At 48.0% G+C, this 21,523-nt stretch overlaps 2 protein-coding genes across 8 annotated transcripts in view; one reads left to right on the top strand and one right to left on the bottom strand.

Moving 5' to 3' along the window:
- Positions 1-531: 531 nt before the first annotated feature.
- RUSC1 (RUN and SH3 domain containing 1) lies at positions 532-10,095 on the top strand. 7 transcript variants are annotated; one of them, XM_037050554.1, is made up of 11 exons: positions 532-623; positions 1,301-2,752; positions 3,036-3,446; positions 4,392-4,490; positions 4,625-4,701; positions 4,823-4,997; positions 5,083-5,188; positions 5,378-5,424; positions 6,032-6,581; positions 7,355-7,474; positions 9,368-10,095. In XM_037050554.1, the coding sequence occupies exons 2-11, from the start codon at positions 1,387-1,389 to the stop codon at positions 9,534-9,536; spliced, it is 3,120 nt and encodes a 1,039-aa protein (XP_036906449.1). In that variant the 5' UTR covers positions 532-623; positions 1,301-1,386; the 3' UTR covers positions 9,537-10,095. The 7 variants fall into 7 exon arrangements, with proteins under 7 accessions (XP_036906449.1, XP_036906451.1, XP_036906450.1 ...); XM_037050555.1 differs by having other exon boundaries at positions 542-623; positions 1,362-2,752; XM_037050556.1 differs by lacking the exon at positions 3,036-3,446.
- Positions 10,096-12,905: 2,810 nt separating this feature from the next.
- The window catches only part of ASH1L (ASH1 like histone lysine methyltransferase), a 233,916-nt gene continuing 225,298 nt past the window's right edge, over positions 12,906-21,523 (bottom strand). The window contains exons 22-25 of the mRNA XM_037050750.1: positions 21,071-21,237; positions 18,829-18,869; positions 17,637-17,938; positions 12,906-14,860 (exon numbers count right to left, since the gene is read on the bottom strand). Of these exons, the coding sequence (XP_036906645.1) occupies positions 14,769-14,860; positions 17,637-17,938; positions 18,829-18,869; positions 21,071-21,237 (602 nt within the window). The 3' untranslated portion in view covers positions 12,906-14,768. The remainder of the gene's footprint in view (positions 14,861-17,636; positions 17,939-18,828; positions 18,870-21,070; positions 21,238-21,523) is intronic.

Here is a 21,523-nt window from a genome sequence, read left to right as displayed (position 1 = left end):
TTATTCCAGTGAAGGGTTGTGAGTGACAGGGGCCTGCCTGAGCACAAAGTGGGAGCCCACCCTTGACAGAAGGCCCTTCCATCCCAGGGCCCACCCAGGCAATGCAGACACGGACTCTCACCTGCCTACCGTTGGGATGTGGGCTGGGGCCTGGGGCCTGGGGGTGGGGTGGGGGGCCAGGCAAGGGGAGAACATGCACAGTGCACCCAGATGCAATAAATTTCCTTTTCCCAAACCTGTAAGGAAATGAGTGAATAAAGTGATGTTATTCCAGGACCTGCTGTATTGTCTAACCTTGTGGTTCTGTTCGAGTGTACCAGCTGTGGCCAGAGTGGGCAGGGTTAGCGGGGTTGCAGGGAAGCCAGGACCTGGGGGGTCTTTGCGGCTCGACTCCTTAGGACAGAAAGCTTAGGATAAGTCAAACGCTGCGGTACTGGCCTGGTGTACGTGGGTGCCCGGCAAGACGTCAAGTGCTGGGGGCAGGGTCTGAGCCACGCCCATGCTGAAGGGGTGCGGCTGCGCAGAGCTAGCAGTTTGTCCTAGCGCCCCTTCCCTCCAGTCCTGTGGGGAGTGTGGGAGCTGTGGAGGTGCCCAACGCCTGTAGTGGTAGCAAGAGGACCCTGGTGAGGAGGGCTTGGTCTGGGATGTGGATGAAAAGGTCGGGGATGAGGGATGGGGCTGGAGAGGGAGCACTAAAAATGAGCGGGGGCGGGGGGAGGTTTGGTGGTGGTGGCTGGGTGACAGACGAGTACGGAGAGAATGGACGGAAACGCCGGGTTTCCAGGAGGGTGGAGGTGCACCCGGGCTGTATGCTGAAGCCCTGTGGGGTCTGTGTGGGCCGGCTTGAAATGCAGACTAGCGCTCTGTTTTATCCCCCACCCCCACGCTCGCCCTTTTCCTGAATTAACCGGCCAGATGCACCTCCGCTCCGCTTCCCGTTTCAGAGCATCTGGGCAGGCCCTCCCTTGGTCCCTTACTCTGGGAGTGATTGCGGCAGAAGACCTAGAGTCCATTCTGGGCCTCATCCTTTTTCAAGCCCCTCGAACGTCCATGGGGATTCTGAGCGCAGCCGCATTTTCTGACCCTCCCCTCATTCCGCGGGGCGGGGCACGTTACATTCGACTCCACCTGCAAACACTGCAGAGGAAACTAATGGCCATTAGACGATCGTTTGCATCTCATCTGAATATTGTCTAAAGCAGCTAGCGCCTTTCAGGCCTGCTCCCACCGTCAGTCACCTCCGTGTCCTTCGCGCAGCCTGCACCTTCACTGGCTGGGTTTCACCATCCCTATCTTCTAGGTCAGCATCTGCGGCTGTCAGGTAGGCGGATTTGAGAGGCCCTGTCTTCCTGATTCTTTAGAAGCCATCTCGTCGCCGCTGGCACTATGCTGTCCCCTCAGAGGGCTTTACTCTGCAACCTCAACCACATCCACCTCCAGCATGTGTCTCTGGGCCTGCACTTGTCCCGCCGTCCTGAGCTACAGGAGGGGCCCTTGAGCACATCCTTTCCCCCAGGGGACACGGGGGGCAAGGAGAGCCGGGGCCCCTGCAGCGGGACCCTGGTGGACGCTAATTCCAACAGCCCAGCTGTGCCCTGCAGATGCTGCCAGGAGCACGGGCCGGGTTTAGACAGCCAGCAGGACCCAGCACAGGAGGAAGAGGGGGCTGCCTCTCCCTCAGACCCAGGCTGCTCCTCCTCTCTCAGCTCCTGCTCAGATCTTAGCCCTGATGAATCCCCCGTCTCAGTCTACTTGCGGGACCTCCCGGGCGATGAAGATGTCCACCCTCAGACCAGAATCATGCCCCTGGAGCAGGACTCCCGTCTGGCCTCCACAGGTCCTGGTGCCTGCTCTCCTGACAGCTTCTGCTGTTCTCCTGATTCCTGCTCCGGAGCTTCCTCCCCATCCAGCCATGTTCTGGACTCCAACTGCAATACTTTGACCACCTGCCAGGACCCTCCTTACCCTGGCCTAGAGGAAGAGGACGCGTGTGGGGAGCAGGACCTCCCTACCTCCGAGGTCCCAGAGGCGGATGATGGGAAGATCAACGCTAGAAAAACTGAACCCAGTTGGAAAATCAATCCCATTTGGAAAATTGACACAGAGAAAACGGAAGCTGGCTGGAAAATCACTGATAACAATAACTCTGGTTGGAAAATCAATGGGAATACTAACTCTAGTTGGAAAATTGAACCTGAAAAATTCGACTCCGGCTGGAAAACCAACGTAAGAATAACTGATTCTAGCTTGAAAACAGACGCTGGGAAAAGTGATGGGGGATGGAGAGGTGACGTCAGCGAGGAGCCGGTGCCTCACAGGACAATCACATCTTTCCATGAGCTGGCCCAGAAGCGCAAGCGGGGCCCAGGTCTGCCCCTCGTGCCGCAAGCCAAGAAAGACCGCAGTGACTGGCTTATAGTCTTCTCGCCTGACACCGAACAGCCCCCCGCCGGGTCGCTGGGAGGCTCTCCGGCAGCGCCCCGGGAAGTTACCACCTTCAAGGAACTTCGGTCCCGAAGCCGGGCCCCGCCCCCGCCAGTCCCGCCCCGTGATTCCCCTGCTGGCTGGGCTTTGGTCCCGCCCCGGCCCCCACCCCCACCCGTCCCTCCCCGGAGGAAAAAGAACCGACTGGGGCTGCAGCCCATAGCCGAGGGGCAGCCCGAAGAGGTCAGGGCGGTCAGCCCCGTGGCGGGCGAAAAGGCCCCAGCCGCCAAAGAGCCGGAGCAGCCCGGCGCGCAGGCCGGCCTTGAGGGTAAGAGGCCACAATAGGAAGCAGGAGGCGGGCTGGGCTTCAGCCTTGCCTAAGTCTCCAAAGGTTACAACCCGTCCCCCTGTATCCCCCCTTCCCCCTTTCTGTGTCATCCATCCTCCCCATCCCCTTCTACCAGGGAGCGTTCCGGGAAAGGGAAACTGGGTGGGCCACTGGGTTACGGGACTAACTCTTTGCTCCCTCTTTCTCCCGCCCTTCCTTGCCTGGCTGCCCGTCCCGCTGCCCTCCTTTCTCTTCGCACCTGCCCCGCCAATCCTGCCTGCAGCCCGTTCCCTCCTGCTCCCTCGGCCCCTGGTTTTCCGGTTCTCGGCCGACGGGCGCCCCCTGTTGGAGGGTGGGGGCACGGGCACAGCTGGGTCTCTGCTGCTGGCTCCTCTGGCGGGCTGGTCTGGAGCAGGGCTGCGGTTGCCGGGGGCGCCCACTCCCTCAGAGGAGCAGCTGCTGCCTGTCCGCCTGTCCCCCGTGGGAGCCTATTCTCCTCCGGCTCGGGGGGCCCTGTCCTGCCTGGCCAGCCCCGAGCTGGCACTGCTGCTGTCCCCGCTCTTTCCCAGAAGTAGCACCTTCCCTGCCGCGGCTCCCCCACCCCGCCAGGTACCCGCCCCCCCGCTGCCACCGCCACCTCGTCCGCCGAAGGCCCCTCGCTGGACCAGGAGCCCACCGCCTCCACCCAGGCTACGTAAGACCGACCCAGGCCGGTCCCGCAGGCCACGCCCCAGGCAGGCCGCCCCGCCCACACCTCCGTAGTTTCTTCCGGGTTAGCGGGCTCGGCCCCGCCCTTCGACCTGGGGCCGATTCCTAGCAAGTTCATTGGTTCTGGGGAGTCTGACCTCGCTCCGGTACCTGGTCCGGCCGTAGTGGACCCAGGCCTGTCCATCTTCCCTACTAAGTTTAAGGGGGTCCTTAGCAAGTCCACTGTTAGGGACCTTGGGTCACAACCTCTTTGGAATTCCCTGGACAGTGCAGTTCGGGCCTGACCCCCATCTAGCTAGGGAAGCGTGCAGGGTGAAGCTCCCCGACGCCCTTGGCCGAAGAAGTCCTAATCTCGCCTTCCTCACCAGGCCCGACTCACGTGGGCTGCGGGGACACCCTCCGCGGATATGCTGGCGCGGGATCTGGGTTTCCCCTTTCCGGCGCCTTCCAGCCTCCCAGACCTTGGGTCCCTTCTACCTCCCTCTTTCCTCCATTCTCGTTTGTCTGTCTTTCTATTGTTCCGGGCTCCCCACGTGCTCTCCCTGTCTTCGCGGGCAGGACAAGGGCCCAGGGCGCCCCTTCTTTCCCTCGCTGTTATCTCTGGCCTTATAGGCCCCAGCCAAGTGGGCGGGAGGTGAGAGCGGCAGTTCCTGGCTGACTTCTGTGATCGAGGAGGTGGGAGCTGGGCCCTGAAGAAGGGAATTGAAACAGGGAAAGGGGTGGAGAGGGGCGGTGAGTGCTGAGATCTGAGCAGGAGTTCACTGCAGGGTCCCAAGTCGAGCTGCCCTGTACTGTACCCAGTCCTGTGTCCCCTTTCCCAAGACTGTTCAGGGGCTGGGGCGCTGTCGACCCGCAGGAGGTGATCCGTGAGGAAGCTTGGAGTCCTGGAGAAAACCTTGGTAAGTGTCACTGCATTCTTCCCTTCTCCCAGTCCGCAGTTCCTGGTCCTTCGCCGGTGTCCCCCGGGCCCAGCGACTGTGGATGGCAGAAGTCCAGAGTGGGACTGGCCAGCTGCAGGAGCAGAAAAAAGGTAGGATCCCAACTCTGGCTTCAGAAGCAACTGCCACTCACTTTGGCCCTCCCCTCTCGGCGGGATTGCAGAAACCCGTGTCCCTGCGGTGAGCTAGGGCTTTGATGCCTCTTCCCTCCCCTCCCCCTTCCCAGGTCTCCTGATAGCCGTCAGCGCCTCAGTGGATAAAATCATCTCGCACTTTGGGGCAGCCCGAAACTTGGTTCAGAAGGTGAAGTTGTCTCTGGGAGGGTGTTGGGGGAGAGCAGATGAATGTAGCTCTGGGTCGCAGAACAGTCAGCAGGAAGGGCGCTGTGGTATCCCTGGACCCATGCCCACTACGCTGCCTCCAGGCCCAGTTGGGAGATAGTCGGCTGAGCCCAGATGTGGGGCACCTGGTGCTGACCACCCTCTGTCCCGCCCTCCATGCCTTGGTGGCTGACGGGCTGAAGCCTTTCCGGAAGGACCTCATCACTGGGCAGCGCAGGAGCAGCCCCTGGAGCGTGGTGGAGGCATCTGTGAAGCCAGGTGAGGGCGGGTAATAATGTGGGACTGCGGGAGACCGGGAGACCGGGCAGGGCTAGGGCTCGGCTGACGCTCCGGTTGCCCTCAGGCTCCAGCACCCGGGCCTTTGGAACCCTGTACAGCCAGGTGAGCCGTCTGGCCCCACTGAGTAGCAGCAGAAGCCGCTTCCACGCCTTTATCCTGGGCCTCCTCAAGTGAGTGGCATTCTTTCTGGCGCCCCTCCCATGGCCTAGGCACTGCAGGGGTATTTTAGGTGGGAGACAGTATGATGCCCCATGTTTCCAGGAAAGACCTCTCCTGTTGCAGACTCTTCTCCCGTCCCCTACCCAGAGGGGGCTGGAGCCCTCCACCTCCCTGAACTTCTATTCCCTTTTCTTCCCCAGCACTAAGCAGCTGGAGCTGTGGTTTTCCAGTCTCCAGGAAGATGCAGGTCAGAGGCTCAAAGGGAGAGCATGGGGTTGCTAGGCTGTGAGCTGGGGGAGGGAAAGTGATCTGTTTTCTTGGTTCTCACTGATACCAGAATGATCTTAGTCTGCTCTCATCTTGTTGCTTTTCTGCTTAACACTCAAGGAGTCCCATAGCCCACAGGGGGAAGACATCCTCACTGGAATCTCCAAAGTCTTGATTATTTGGCCTCTGCCTTCTTCCCCACCCTCTGAGTCTGGGGCTTACCCTGGCCCTTTGGCAGTCTTCCTTCCTGGTTCTTCCCTCCACCTAGAACAGGTCTTCCCACCCCTCATCATTACCTTTCATTCATCCTTTGGGTTCTACAGTGAGGCTTCGCCCCCAACCTACCCCTCATTTTTGCTCCTGTGACCCCGTCCTCCTTTCTGTTGCTTATTCTGTATGTGCCTCCCTCGCTAGGCCGTGGTCCTACATGGGCAGGGATGTGTCAGCCTCTTTCTCACCATCTGCCTCTTTTCTCTGCCCCGGCACAGAGCGAGGCCAGGGGATGTTTGTGGATGGATGGACTGATGCAGGGAGTCCTCTTGGCCTAAGCTGAGGGCCGTGGCTGATGTTAGCCTGCTTTTTCCCAGGCCTGCTGTCCCTCTTGTACCTTCCCACGGGATTCTTCTCCTTGGCCCGGGGTGGCTGCCCCTCCCTGTCCGCGGAGCTGCTGCTGCTGCTACAGCCGCTGTCGGTGCTCACCTTCCATTTGGACCTGCTCTTTGAGCACCACCATCACCTGCCCCTGGGCCTGCCTCAGGCTCCTGCCCACCCCGGCTCACCTCCAGCCCTGCAACAGACTGTGCAGGCCATGCTGCACTGGGGAGGTCGGTTGGCCCAGAGCCTTCGTGGGGCTTCTGGAGAGACCCCTCCAGGCCCTTCAGCTCCTTCAAGCCCTCCCAAACCAGGCAGCTGGTGGGAGCAGCTGACCCAGGCCTCCCGGGTCTATGCATCTGGGGGCACCGAGGGCTTCTCCCTTCCTCGGTGGGGATCCAGGCGGCAAGGGACTGTGGCTGAGGGAGCACAGGAGAGATCACTGCCTACCGAGGACGCAGCACCAGGCAGAGGCGTGTGGCTGGGGAGACTGTTTGGAGTGCCAGGGGGCCTTACAGAAACTGAAAGTGGAGCTCTAAAGTCCAGGTAATGGGGTACCTGGTTCCCTGCATGGCCTCTGACTTTGTCCCTGAGCCCCCATTCTCCCCAAATTGAAAGCACAGTGGTCCTTTAGGTCAGAAGTCAGCAGTCTGTTTTTCTACAGTCATGAGCTAGACATAATTACATTTTTTAAAAAAGGTTTTATTTATTTTTTAGAGAGAAGGGGCGGGAGGGAGAAAGAGGAGAGAAACACCATATGTGGGAGATACCATTGAGAGGTTGCCTCCCCCGTGCCACCCCCACTGGGGACCTGGCCTGCAGCCCAGGTATGTGCCCTGACTCCAAATCAAACCCGCTACCTTTCAGTTCCCAGGGTGGAGCTCAATATACTGAACCACAACAGCCAGGGCAAATGGTTACATTCTTAAGTCATTACATTTTAATTGTTATATAAGCACCTACATAGTGTTCTCCATTTTGTCTTTTTGGTACTCAAAGCCCCAAATACTATGTAACCTTTTAGAAAAAAGAAAATGTGTGGAGCTCTGGTCTGAGGTTTGGCCCTGGCGGCTCTGTAATAGCTGGGGTCTGGGTGTGCTGCTTCCGTTGGTCCTATAGTGACTTTTTGTGGTGTAGACTTGTGTTGTCACTTCTCGAGTCACCCTAACAAACTGCCAATCTACCCACAGCAGTGAACACCTCCTGAGCTTTTTTGAAACATAGTCAGGCCCTTCAGCCTTTCCCTCCAGAGTCCTGGATTCTTACTGTTGTTTTTTTGGAGTGGGGCTGACCTCTGTGACTCTGTGCCCCTCCCCCAGGAGACCGTCCAGCTGGCTGCCTCCTACGGTGAGCGTGCTGGCTCTGGTGAAGAAGGCGGCACCTCCCTGCTCTCCTGGGGAGCCTGAAGCCTCAGCATTCGGCATGGTGCCGACCTACAGGTGAGGAGGGTTGGGAGGGATGCACTGGTGTGTGTGCGTGTTATGTCGTGTGTGTGTGTGTGTGTGTGTGTGCACGCGTGCGCATTTCTGTCTTTACAAAGTGGAGGGGAGGCAGTTGAAAAGTCCAAGAGGCTGTAAAGTTAGTTGTGTCTATGCTACTATTGGTGCAAACTCATTTCTCTGAGCCTTAGTTTCTTTCTCTGTAAAAAGAGGATCATTTATACCTTTGTTATGGTTATTACAGAGACTAAACATAATTTTATAAAAGCATTTGGGCCTGGCTGGGTAGTTCATTTGGTTAGTGTTGACTTGATACACCAAGGTTGTGGGTTCAAGCCCAGGTCAGCGTACATACAAGAATCAGTCAATGAATGCATGAATAAGTGGAGCAACAAAAGTTGATGTTTTTCTCTCTCTTTCTCTCACATCAATAAATTAGGAAAAAAAGCTTTTGACATAGAGGAGACACCCAGTTAGTGGTAACCATGTGCCTGGATGTGCCTGTGTGTGCACCCTGAGGGTTTGTGCTTCCTTTTAGTGGGATATGCTAATTTGGCAGCAGGGGTTGCTTCTGATTTGGGGTCTGGCTACCTTTGGTTTTTCAATCCACTGGTTAGGCTTTTTGAAAAGAGTTTATTTATTTATTTTTAGAGAAATAGAAAGGGATGGGAGAAACATTGATGTGTGATGTATGAGTTAGATTGACTGGTTGCCTCTTGTGCACCCAGAGCCAGGGTACCTGGCCCACAACCCAGGCATGTGCCCTGACTGGGAATTGAACCAGTGACTCTGTTTTCAGGCCAGCGCTCAGTTCCCTGAGCCACACCAGCTAGGGCTGAATTAGGGTTCTTGATTTTTAATTAATTCAGCCATATTTTTCATGTACTTACTGTGTGCCAAGCATTATGCTATGGCGGGATTATAGAGGTATATATTGGAGCCCCTGCCTTAAAGGAGCTTGTAGTCCAGGGGACATACTAACAAGTAAATGAGCAGGTATAGAGAAAAGGCCCTAGGAAAGGAAGTCTGAGTCTGTTGGGGCCATATAGACAGGGCTTCTTCCCCAGGTATGGGGACTCAGGGAAGGCCCAGGGGTGGTGTAGGGTGTGCATGTGTCAGAAGGAACAGGATGCAAAGGTGGAGAGGCCCAAGTATGGTGAGGAACTGTGGGTACATGATTGGTTGTGGTTGGAGTGGAGGCTGCTGGCAGCAGTGATGGGGAGGCTAGAGGCTTCAGTAGGCCAGTTACAAGCCTAGACCTCACTATGAGGTGGTGGGAGCCATTGAGGGCCTTAAATGGCCGGGGAATGATCTGCCTGCTTGTGTGTTTTGAAGGATCTCTGAGTGCTGTGTGGAGAATGCAGCTGGGGAGAGAGGTTATGAGAGATTAAGGATACCAGTTGGATTACATGTAGTGGTTCAGAGAGAGGATAGAGGCCTAAACTAGGGTGGGGGCAGTGGAGTCGATGAGAAAGATGGATGTAGTGCGAGATACAAACGTCAAGCTAATTTTGGTGATTGAATGGATGTGAGGAGTGAGACGCCTTGATTTTTGCTGGGAGCAACTGGAAGATGGTACTGTTTAACAGTACAGGGGACATAAGGGGGAATAGTTCACAGGATTAAGATGACTCATTTGATTTTCATGTGTTGAATTTGAAGTACCAGAGAAGTGCAAATCATAGCAAGTAAGTAGCCAAAGAGTGGGGTTTGAGCTCAGGAGAGGACCGGATCCCACAGAGAATCCACGTTAGTAGATGGTCCACACGAGTCCCATCAGTGCTCCCTGAGCTGAACCAAAGGGACACTCCACACAGTGGGGAAGGTGCAGCCTGGGACAGCTGGGCACCCCCACCTCTCTTCATCCCACCATTTCCCTCTGGCTCCCCACAGGGCAGTCCGTGCTCTCTGTGACCACACTGCTGCAGAACCCGATCAGCTGAGCTTCCGGCGGGGGGAAGTGCTGCGTGTCGTCGCCACTGTGGATGAGGACTGGCTCCGCTGTGGGCGGGATGGAGTGGAGGGGTTGGTGCCTGTGGGGTATACCTCTCTTGTTCTCTAGGCCTAGGACCTTTTCCTTTCCTTCATGTATCTCTCCCCCCTGTCACCTGGGAATGGAATGGCCTGTGAACACTAACCTGTGTAAACTGATCATCCAGAAGCATTTTCCTGGTCTGTAAAATGACACTTTCCTCCCACATCCATTTTTGCTAATATGTAAATTTTCCTTCTTTCCTCCCATACCCACATGTAATTTGAAATCTGCTCTTCCAAATATATACAAAGGAATTTCCCTCCATGCAGTCTCTTTCCTCTTCCCCATCTGCATAAGGGAACATCTCCCTTTCTATCTGCAAAATGGAAATCTAGCCCCATCTACCTTTTTCTTGTGTAAGTGAATTCTGCCAGTACAGTGTATGCGCCTCAGTTCCCAAGACTAGAGGGTCCCTAGTCTCCTTCCTGTACATGAATCTTCCCCCACTCCACCCATCCCACGTTGCCTGTATTTATTATGTACTCATGTTGTACTAGGTGCTGAAGTCTGGACACCCCTGGTGGGTGGGTGTGTGATGTTTGTCTGCTTTCTTCCTACTTTGTCCCAATAAAGTGTGGGAGTTGAATGTGTGTCAGCTGTGGGTTTCAGGACACAGGCTGTGCGGGGAGGAAGGGAGGGAGGCCCTCTTATGGCAAGATCAAGGGAGACGCTTCCTTCCTAGCCCAGATTCAGTTCTGTTTCCTGAGGAATGGAGAAGTGGTCCTTGGTTATTTCTGAATCTCAAATGTGCCTATTTTGAGACTTTAAAAAAAAAGATATTTATCTTTAGAGGGGAAGGGAAGGAGAGAGGGAGAGAAGTATCAATGTATAGTTGCCTCTCCTGTGTCCCCTGCTCGGAACTGGCCTGCAAGTGCCCTGACTGGGGATTGAACCCCGATCCTTTGGTTCCCAGGCCTGCGCTCAATCTACTGAGCCACACCAGCCAGGGCTATTTTGATACTTTTAATTGCTGTTTTCTGAGACTGACAGGTAGAAGCTTGAGTAAATATGGGAGAATAGGGAAGACATAGCCCTTGAAATTGTACTCATTACAACTGTATCTGAGGGGAGGGGAAAGATTAGAGGTGCATTAAGTGACACATTTTTTTTTTCTATTTAACATCACCCTTCTGTGGTAATACAATTTCAGAAATCACTTAAATAACTTGACATCTACAACTTTGTTAAGAATTAATCAATTTCATTCTTTTGAAATGAGAATAGTTAAAATGCTCTGGAGCTTTGAGGATGGGGTTGGAAACCACTATAAATGATTGCCTAGAGAATAACCAAAAGGTTAGAAGAATAGAAAACTATACAGTAATTATAACCAGGCAACAGGCAAGTTAGGGGGAAGGTGAGAACTATGAAGTAAAATACAGGAAGGATATCTGCAAGTTTTCCTCCATCTTTGGGAACTTGGTTGGAGAGGACAACAGGCAGCTAATGGGAGAGGGGGAAATAAAACCAGATCCAAAGCTTTCTAAGTACTTGAGGCTTTGGTTAACCTCGCATGTTTCATACTTTTGTCATTTTCCAAGACTTACTACATCCCATTCCTGGCCAGCTCTTCTTACCCAGCCGCTCCTTGCTTTTATTTTGCATTTGTTTGACTGCCCTCTCAATTTTGACCTCGATTTGCATTTTGAGAGGTGTGTTCTGGAGTGATGTTTCACCATCTAGATTCTGAGAGCCTCTGGGGATTCCTGGTTATATTCTTGGGAGTCTGAGTACTCAAGTTTATGAAGCTTCTTCAGTTAATTACTATTGCAAAAGTTGTTTTACTTTCACAATGTTTTAAGTTAAAAAACAGCAGATGTGGAAGACTACCATGCTTGGACTTTGGGACCAATGTCTGTCAAAGTGCGATCTGCAGAGTGCTCTTGGGGAGGCAGGGGCTGATTTCTCAAGTTCAGAAATCTCATTGATACAGAGCTATTTTCCATGGACTCAACCTACCACTCCTTTTCCTGACTCCTAGCCCCATGCACTTGGTTTTACAGCCAGGACTCCTAGTAAGAAGAGTCCCAAGGTAAGTAGTGTTGGAGCATCAGTGAGATTTAGTGACATCTGCAGAGCTTCAGGATTCTTAGGATTGTGCATATGGCAACAGAGCAGTGGGACTTCCTTGCAGAACACCGTGAAAATAGACCAAACACTAATATGAAATTAGATGTAGTTGTAAACTATTATTATATATTATCTAGAATAGAACTATAGTAGGTACCAATGTTTTAAGAAATTAAACATAAAATCACACTCTCGCTGTTTCTGACACTTTGCTATGATGAATACCAAGATTTTGGAGTTCTGGCTCCAACACTAATTAGGGAGTGATTTCTGGCAAGTTAATTAACCTTCCTGAGCTTCAGTTTTTGCTTTTACAAAATGGGAATAACTACAGAGGACTATTCGGAGGATTAACTAACTAGCTATAATACCGTGGGCAAATTAGTTAACTGCTCTGCTGCCTCAATTTCCACACCTACAAAACTGGGTTTTGTGACCTTATCTAGAAAGGCTGTTGTGAAGATTAATTAAATAAGTGAATACATGTAAACTGCTTACAATGGAAACAGTCTAACGCTGTGGGTAAAAAAAATGTGGCCCACCATTACTGTGAACCTTGGAGGTTAATGAATATAAAATGAGATGACATACAGATGATGTACGTGTATACAAGGGTCAGAGGTGTAGATGGTTAGGCTGGGCCCTGACCAAAAAGATCCTAGTACTGAGGAAATACCTTTATCCAATCCAGTAGTCAACAGTGGTGAGTGTCTCCCTAATGGCCAAGTAGGATGCCAAAGATATGGTTTTAACAAGATCTCTGGAAACGAAATAGAGAAGATACTGGAAGATAAATGGAGGATAGGAAAGAGGAAAAAAAATAGCAAGTTCACCACTCTGTAGTTAGGAAAAGTTTTTTCCATTTAATACTAGACTTTCAAGGATTGAGATGCAAGCTTTTTATGCAATTACATCCAATGTTAAAATTGGTAATACATAATTTACAAAGATTAACATCAAAACAATCATCTATTTAGATATGCTTTTGTAAAAAGGAAATATATTAGCAGCATTTATATTTTCCGCAATCACACAGCCTACAGACATGCAGACTAACTGTATCTATTTGCAGTGATGTAGTGCTTTGCCCCGCATTTCAAACACCAAAACCCACCTGGCAGCTAGGGGGTTCTTTTAATTTCGTTATTATAAAATAACCGAAAAATAAAAAAGGCATTAATTTCTACACCAGTAAGAAAAAACAAGTTTTTTGCACTTACCTAACATTTGATTGTCTAAAAAACATTTCAGTTTTTAGTCTTTCAACAAAAGAAAGATAAAAGGACAGAGCGTAGTGTCTTTTGCTTCTGTTCACGCATTTTACAAAGTTTTTTCTTTTTACTTTTTTTAAATTTTAGTGTTTAACACTATTAAAAGAAATATTGAATTTTAAACTCTTTCTTGTCACTTTCCTGCTCTTGACTAAAAGGAGACTCCTGAAGTGCCCCTGCCCCACCTCCCTCCCGCCCAGCTCCCTGAAATGAAAACCAAAAGAAACCACTCAAATGGGCTTGGACATGCGATTTTTCCAGCTCCACATGTGAGTATCTTATACCCAGGCCTCTTAGTAATGTACAGTGCTTCTCTACGGTAAGAAAATACTCCAAACTATTTTCTTAATTCTCTTTTCTCTTTAATAAAATATTTATTCTGCTTTTTCTCTGCTCATGGGGATCTTTGGCATCCCCTGTCTCTTTTGTCTTTTCCTCAAGATTGACATAGATAGGAGAAAAAGGAAAAAAGATTTAATGGAATGGAAGGTGGTCAATGTTTCTATCTAAACAAGTCAGAGTGTCGTCACCATAGGATAAAATGTACAATTAGGACAGCATTGGTCCAATATTAGAAAAAAGTAATGGGGACTTGTTTACTATTGTATTGCTTGCTAATCACGCAGCAGATGTGTATATACACACACACACACATATATATACACACACATACAACTTGGCACATTTAAAAACCATCTTTTATAAGAACATCTAAAACGTATATGCATATGTATGTCTGAGAAGACAACAAAGCAAAGCTTTTTAAATTTTATTTTTAAAGAGACAGTATTGTCCAATAACTTCTGGCCAAGAGAATGGGAAGGAAGGAAACACCCTGGATATCCCTCCTGATAATCAGGAAGGTGGAGGAAAGATGGAACTAGGGGTGGGGAAAATACACTGTCTCTTTAAGAGATGGACATTAAAAACTGTACAGTTAAGAAAACAAAAGTAGTGTTTTCAATTGAGAATCTACACTTACAACAAATACTCTGATAGGTGAATACTGTTCAACAGTTCATGTAGTGACTTTTTTGTTTGATGGGGGTTAGAGTTCACTTTTATGTAGCTTTTAAAATGATTTTACTTTGAAATGAATTTCCATTCGCACAGCACAGCAGACACACACAAACCACAGCGCACAAACCGTACATGTGCTGGGGTGGGGGGCCTGGTCTTCTCATTAGAAAAAAATACTTTCGGCAGGTTATAAAGGTTAAAACAAAGTTAATTATAGTAAGTACTGTGCCCTCTGACCCCATGGGGGCCTTCCCTATTCCATGATTCCATTTGGGGGGGTAGGAGTAGGGAGAGGGACAATAGTTACAAGTGCTTTGAGTTATTAACTCATGTTTAACTTTGACCTGGTTGGGCGAGAAAGGGGAGAGAAACTTTCCTAATTAGGGATCTGGAAAGAGGCCCCAGCTACTGTTTTCTGTCTTAAGTCTCTGGGATAGCTTTTAGAGCCCACGGAAAACAGACAGGGTTGGCATGGGTGGGGTTCCTGGCCCTACACCTTTGGATTCTGACTTACACCTGGGTACAGGAAGCAGCTTCTTAGCAGTGCCTGTGGGATCAGAGCATGACAGAAAACCCAAGCTGGGGGAGGGGCAAGTGTTGTAAAGTACCAATGGTTCTGGTCATCTTTAATGTGCTCTATCCTCCTCCCTACATTATTTTTAACCTTCTAGATAAAGCAATGGAGAGGAAAACGAATTAAATTGAACTGGTTAGACAGATCCCCTTCCCTCTTCCTCTCCACTAGCTCCAACGTTTATTAAGTACCTAATGTTAACGACATTGCCCCATTCCCCTTGCTGGACAGACCCTTCCCGCCCCTGTCTACACTCAGAGAACAGGAGGCAGGACTGTTGGCTCCACTGGATCCGAGATGCTTGAGGTTGTCATTCTTTGAGGTTCACTTCCGAAAGCTATTTTCTGGGATAAACAGAGTACGCCTTCGCAGTTTCCTGCCTGATCCTTCCTCCAACAAGTAGGTCACATCGATGGCTGAAAACAGAACCAAGGACATTGATCAAACACCATCAGCCTACTCCTTATTCCAGATTTGAGCTCTAAGAAGATCAAAGGAGTTAAATGATTCCTTTTCTGACCTATAAGCAATTTAGGATTTCCTCAGCCCTAGACTAAATGAAAAAAACAAACAGACTTCCAGCCAAGATGGAGGCGCAGGTAGACACACTGTGCCTCCTCATACAACCAAAAGAAGGACAACAAATTTAAAAGCAAAAAACCACCAGAACTGACAGAAAATTGGACTATATGAAAGTTCAACAACCAAGGAGTTGAAGAAGAAAACATTCATCCAGACCCATGGGAGATGTGGAGACAGGCAGCTGGGTGGAGAGGACTTGAGGGCAGAGAGGACTCTTGGCAAGGTGGTGGCTGGGAGACTGGGCGGTCCCACATTCAAGTGTAGAACAACTGGGGAGTGACAGAGACCATGCAACCCAGGGTTCTAATGCGGAAAAATAAAGCCTCAAAGCCTCTGACTGAAAACACCTGTTGGGGGTTGAGGCAGCAGCGGGAGAACTCCCAGCCTCACAGGAGAGTTCACTGGAGAGACCCACAGAATCCGAGAATGTGCACAAGCCCACCCACTCAGGAATCAGCACCAGAAGAGCCCAATTTGATTGTGGGTAGCGGAAGAAGTGACTGAAAACTGACAGACAGCTGACCAAGTGGCACTGTTCCCTCTTAGACCCTTCCCCCACATACTGTGTCACAACAGAGCAACATGGGTTACCCTGGTGAACACCTAAGGCCCTGCCCCTTACTACATAACAGGAGCACCAAGATTTAAAAAAAAGGCTCAAATGAGAGAACAGATCAAACCTCCAGAAAAAATACATCTAAGCAATGAAGAGTCAACCAATCTATCAGATGCACAGTTCAAAGCACTGGTGATCAGGATGCTCACAGAACTGGTTGAATTTGGTCACAAATTAGACGAAAAAAATAAAGCCTATGCTAAGCGAAATAAGGAAAATGTAGGGGGAACCAAGAACGAAGGGAAGGAAACAGGGACGCAAATCAAAGGTGTGGACCAGAAGAAAGAAATAAACATCCAACCAGAATAGAATGAAGAAATAAGAACTCAAAAAAATTAGGAGAGGCTTAGGAACCTCCGGGACATCTTTAAACGTTCCAACATCTGAATCATAGGGGTACCAGGAGAGGAAGAGGAAGAGCAACAAGTGGAAAAGTTATTTGAACAAATAAGAAAAAAGAACTTCCCCAATCTGGCAAAGGAAACAGACTTCTGGGAAGCTCAGAGAGTCCCAAGGAAGTTGGACCCAAGAAGGAACACACCAAGGCACATCATAATTACATTGGCCAAGATAAAAATGAAGGAGAGAATCCCAGAAGCAGCAAGAGATAAGGGGACATTCACCTACAAAGGAGTGCCCATCAGACTGTCAGCTGGTTTCTCAAACTAGACCTTAGAAGCAGGAAGGGGCTGGAAAGAAGTATTCCAAGTCATGAAATCCAAAGACCTACAGCCAAGATTGCTCTATCCAGCAAAGCTTTCATGTAGAATAGAAGGACAGATAAAGTGCTTCTCAGATAAGCTCAAATTCAAGGAGTTCATCATCAGCAAGCTCTTATTATAGCAAATGTTAAAGGGACTTACCTAAGAAAAAGAAGATAAAAAATAGGAACAGTGAAAGGACATCAAACTCACAGTTATTAACAACCACACCTAAAACAAAAGCAAACCAAGAGGACAGCTAGATCGGGAGTGGAACCACAGAAATTGAGATCACATGGAGGGTTAGCAACGGGGAGTGGGAGGAGAAGGGGGGAGAAGGTACAGAGAATAAGTAGCATAGATGGTAGGTAGAAAATACACAGGGGGGAGGGCAGGAATACTATGGGAAATACAGAATCTAAAGAACTTGTGACACATGGACATGCACGAAAGGGGGGGAATGGTGGGGGAGAGGTGTGCAGGGTGGAGGGGAGTGAAGGGGGGATGGGACAACTGTAATGGCATAATCAATAAAATATATTTAAAAAATAAAATAGAAGGGCAAATAAAGTGCTTCTCAGATAAGGTCAAGTTAAAGGAGTTCATCATCACCAAGCCTTTATTATGTGAAATGTTAAAGGGACTTATTAAGAAAAAGGAGATCAAGATTATTAACAGTAAGATGACAACAAACAGAACTATCAATGACTGAACCTAAAAAAACAACAACAACCAAACTACAACAAACTAAGCAAACAACTAGGACAGAAACAGAATCACACAAATGGAGATCACATGGAGGGTTATCAGTGGGGAGGGGTGGGAGGATGGAGGAAGAAGTACGGGGAATCAGAAGCATAAATGGTAGCTAGAAAATAGACAGGGAGAGGTTAAGAATAGCATAGAAAATGTAGAAGCCAAAGCACTTATAAGTAAGACTCATGAACATGAACTAAAGGTGGGTGATGCTGGTTGGAGGGGTGTGCAGGGCAGGGGGGAGAATGGGACAACTGTAATAGCATGATCAATAAAGTATATTAAAAAAAATAAACCAAACAAAAAAACCCAAACAAAATAAACAAAACTCGTTCTCTAGGAAGGAGATCCTCTCACCTCTCACAGTTTCTTCCCCAAGATATAACTAAAAGCAGGCCCATGAAAGAACTTCTTAAAGAATTCTTTTTAAAGAATACTTTCCATCTGGACAAGTAATTAGAAGATGTTCTTTCTCATTTCCTCTCCTCTCATTCTCTGTTTATTTTACATACTAGATATTAGCTTGATTCTTCTTACCATTTTTCCCTGGGATTTTATCAAGGAGATTGAGCAATATCTGGTTGAGCCGTTCCCGTTGGTTATGCCGTCGTTCCTCGGGGGTACAGGCTGACTGGGCTTCTCGACTACTCTCTTCTGGTTTTTTTTCACCCTCACTGACTTCCGCAGCAGCCCCCTCCTGTTCTGGCTCCTCCAGGCTTGGCATCTCACTGGCTGCTTGCTCTTGACTGGCCAGGACCTCTTCAATTAAGGGCAGAGCATCATCCTCCTGGCCCAAGTCTTTTAGGGGTGCCTTGGAACGCTCAGACTTCCAGGATGACCTGCCAAAGGATATGTAAACTTAGAGTAAGTCTGAGAAGGACACTAGAGGACGGAAGGGGCATGAAGGGAAGACACTTTGAGACCCTGAGGCCTAGCTGTTAGAGCCTTGGCTTAAGAGGTAAGAAACTTGTCTCTGGTCTTCCCTTTATTATTATTTGAACAAACCACCACTTTTTTCTGAAATTCAATTTCTGTTTGTAAAATTCAATTTTTCTTCTTTCTTGCAGGAATCCAACAAATTCATAAAATATATGAGAGCTGGTAAAATTGCTTAGCTAGTTCTAACTGACTGCTTCATGTGTACAGAGAAGTATGATGTCACTTTGGAATACAATCAGTTTAACTACAATAAGTATTTCAATGAAATTTTTACTTTTCCTAAATCTCTTTTCACATCTGTTATCTGGTATCTTTCCCCCTTATGGTAAGATACTGATGATGTAGGTAAACCAGTTATACCGCCATTCAACAGAAAAAGAAACTAAAGAAAAAGCCTCAGCACCCCTTCTCCAAGAATATCAATTATGTACAAAACAAACACAAATAAAAACTATGAAGTCAAACTGCTCAGTTGAAACTGCATTTCTAGCTTACGTTTGTTACTTGATGAAGGTCCTAAGAGCTGATATACCTTGGGGTAATGGGTAAAGCTCACAGAAACCTAAAAATAAAATTTCTGCATTGGTCTAGACCTCTGCTCCAAATGCTGTTCTTTACTGGTAATCCTTGCAAAATCTCTTTCTCTGCCCTTCCTCCTGGCACTACATTAGACTACTCTATCAGAGAACCCCCAATCCTAGGGGTGAGTCAGAGTGGTTAGGTGTTTGTTCTTGCTCCATTCAGGTTGTTGGTGAACCCCTTAGGCTCTTCACATCCCCACTGGACTCACCGCCCTCCGTTCCGCTTGTAGTTGTCTGGAACATAATGAGGCTGCAGAGAAGAAGAGGAAGCAGTAAGTGTACTGCAGAAGCTGGCAAAGCTGGAGCATATAATCTGGGGCCAACTCAGGATGGGGAGGTAAAGGAAGGAAAAAATAGGGGCTAATGCCCTTATAAACTGGGCAACCATATTTTAAAATCATAAATTCAGTACTTTTATTAATCTGTAGGCCACATTGGTTTTTAGTATTTTGTAGGCCACAGTGGTTTTTAGTATTTGTAAGCCTAGGCAAGTAAAAGGATAGGCTCACAATTCTTTTGTCTAGTTAAGCTTGGGGTTTCAAGCTAATCAGTGACCTGTTGACTGAGCAAGCAAGACCAGAGACCTCTAGGGAGAGGAAGGGCTTGGTGGTGGGTAGAAGAAGTATAGAATAAATACTACTTAGAGAAGTCTAAAAATAACAACAGGAAAAATAAGGACATAAAGGTGTGCTTTCTGGTTAGACTATTTCTAAGCATTCCAGTTTGACAGCTATGAATTTTGACAGGCTCACTTAGAAGAAGACACAAGGATGAAGAGAGCTCAGTCCAGAGTTACATTATAGCAAAGGGATGGACGAGTGACCAAACACTTTATGAAGTGACCAAACACAAAATAATCAGAGGAATAGGTTCACAACAATTCGAAAGAAAAATACACATAGGAAAAAGGCTGATAAGAAAAATATTAACAGTGGTTTGGGTAGAAGAATAATACAGTTATATGCCACTTAATGATGGGAAATGTGTGGTCAGGAAATTTTGTTTTTGTGTGAACATTATAGAGTACTTGTACACAAATCTAGATGGTATCTCCTATTACACATCCAGGCTACAGGGTATAGCCTATTGCTCCTTCATCGCATGTTACTGTACTAGATACTGCAGGCATCTGTAACACAATTGTAAGCATGTGTATCTAAACACAGAAAAGGTACAGTAAAAATACAGTATAAAAGATTTAAAAAGGGCCCTGGCTGGTGTGGCTCGGTAGATTGAGCACAGGCCTGTGAACCAAAGGGTTGCTGGTTCGATTCCCAGTCAGGGCACATGCCTGGGTTGCAGGCCAGATCCCCAGTAGGGGGCGTGTGAGGGGCAAACACATTGATATTTCTCTCTTTCTCTTTCTCCCTTCCCCTCTCTAAAAATAAATAAAATCTTTAAAAAATTTTTTTTAAAGGATAAAAAAATGGTGCACTTGTATAGGACACTTTCCATGAATGGAACCTGCAAGACTGGAAGTTGCTCTGGGTGAGTCAGTGAGTGAGTGATGAGTAAATGTGAAGGCCTAGAACATTATTGTAAACTACTATAGACTTTATAAACACTACACTTAGGCTATACCAAGCTTATAAAACAACACAAAATTAAATCAAACACAAGAGAAAATGATGCGATTAAGAAATGCAGTAAACCTGAGATGTGTGAGTTTGTTGCTGCTTTAACATGGTATACTGTTTACAGCAAATTTTCTTTTTTTGATAACCAGAAATATACTCTAAAATAACAATGAAAAGTATAGTAAATACATAATAAAGTAATAGTTGTTTACTATCATTATCAAGAATTATGTACTGTACATAATTGTATGTGCTATACTTTTATACAAGTAGCAGTGTAGTAGGTTTCTCTACCCCAGCATTCCCACAAACGTGAGTAATGCACTGCGCTAAATGTTACAGAGTTACCAGGTGACAGGAATTTTTCAGCTCTTTTATAACTTTATGGGACAACCAGAGTTATGCAGTGCATGACTGGATATAATTTTCTTAATGCTTTGTACTTTTAAAATTTTATAACGTCTTCTTTTTAAACCCAGTGACAAACAGAAAAAACACTGACCTATTTTCGCCAAAGTGTTCTCGGGGTCCTAGATTCTACTTGCTTTTTAAAATTATGGGTGTGAAAAACAAAACAAAAAACTGTAATATGGGGCTCAAGGGAAAAGATTATAAAGAGGTGAGAGAGAAAAAGGATGAAAACCTGACTAAAGTGTAATCAGGAAATCAAAAATTTCCTGAGAACTAGCTCATGCCAGGAAATGTGGAATAAATGTGTTTATGCAAACATCCCAGATAGACATGGAGACTTGTAGAGTTTGGGATAGAAATAGGATGATGAAGCAGCGAGCCACTTGAGAATTCTTACTCTGTGAATTCCATGCATGAACTAGACAGTCCTGATGTGTACAGTTAGGGTAGAAAGGAGACTTACCAAGAAATCTCTTTTGGGAGTGAGCTTCTTGGGGAAGTGATCAAAGGCATAGGGCTTGGTACAGACAGGATAGCGGTTCCGGTGGATCTTGTAAAACAGGTGTGCTGACTTGTCAAGCCGATAATCACAGATGTACACATCTTGTTCCTTTACTCCTTTGGGTCTCCCTATGGGTCCAAACACGGTTACATAATCCTCCAATTTTCCCTTCTCTCCCTGAGCTGGCCAGATATTACCACACCACAGGGAGAGCAGTTAGACCCTTTAAGAGGGAAACACTACAGCTATTACTAAGCACTGAGTGACTGCAGAAGAAAGGAGAATTCTTAGATATAAGCAACAAAAAGGGAACATGGGTGTCTAGGAGTTGAAGGGCATACTATGGGATGGAAAGAATACAGAAATGATTATTGGAGTGCTGCAGAGATTTTTGAGGGACAAGCAGAGCAGAAT

This window comes from Sturnira hondurensis, unplaced genomic scaffold (assembly GCF_014824575.4).
Source record: "Sturnira hondurensis isolate 20B ecotype Veracruz unplaced genomic scaffold, ASM1482457v3 Scaffold0006829, whole genome shotgun sequence".
NCBI lineage: Eukaryota > Metazoa > Chordata > Mammalia > Chiroptera > Phyllostomidae > Sturnira > Sturnira hondurensis.
Note: the sequence above shows the minus strand (reverse complement) of the source record. Positions and strands in the feature narration are given on the sequence as shown.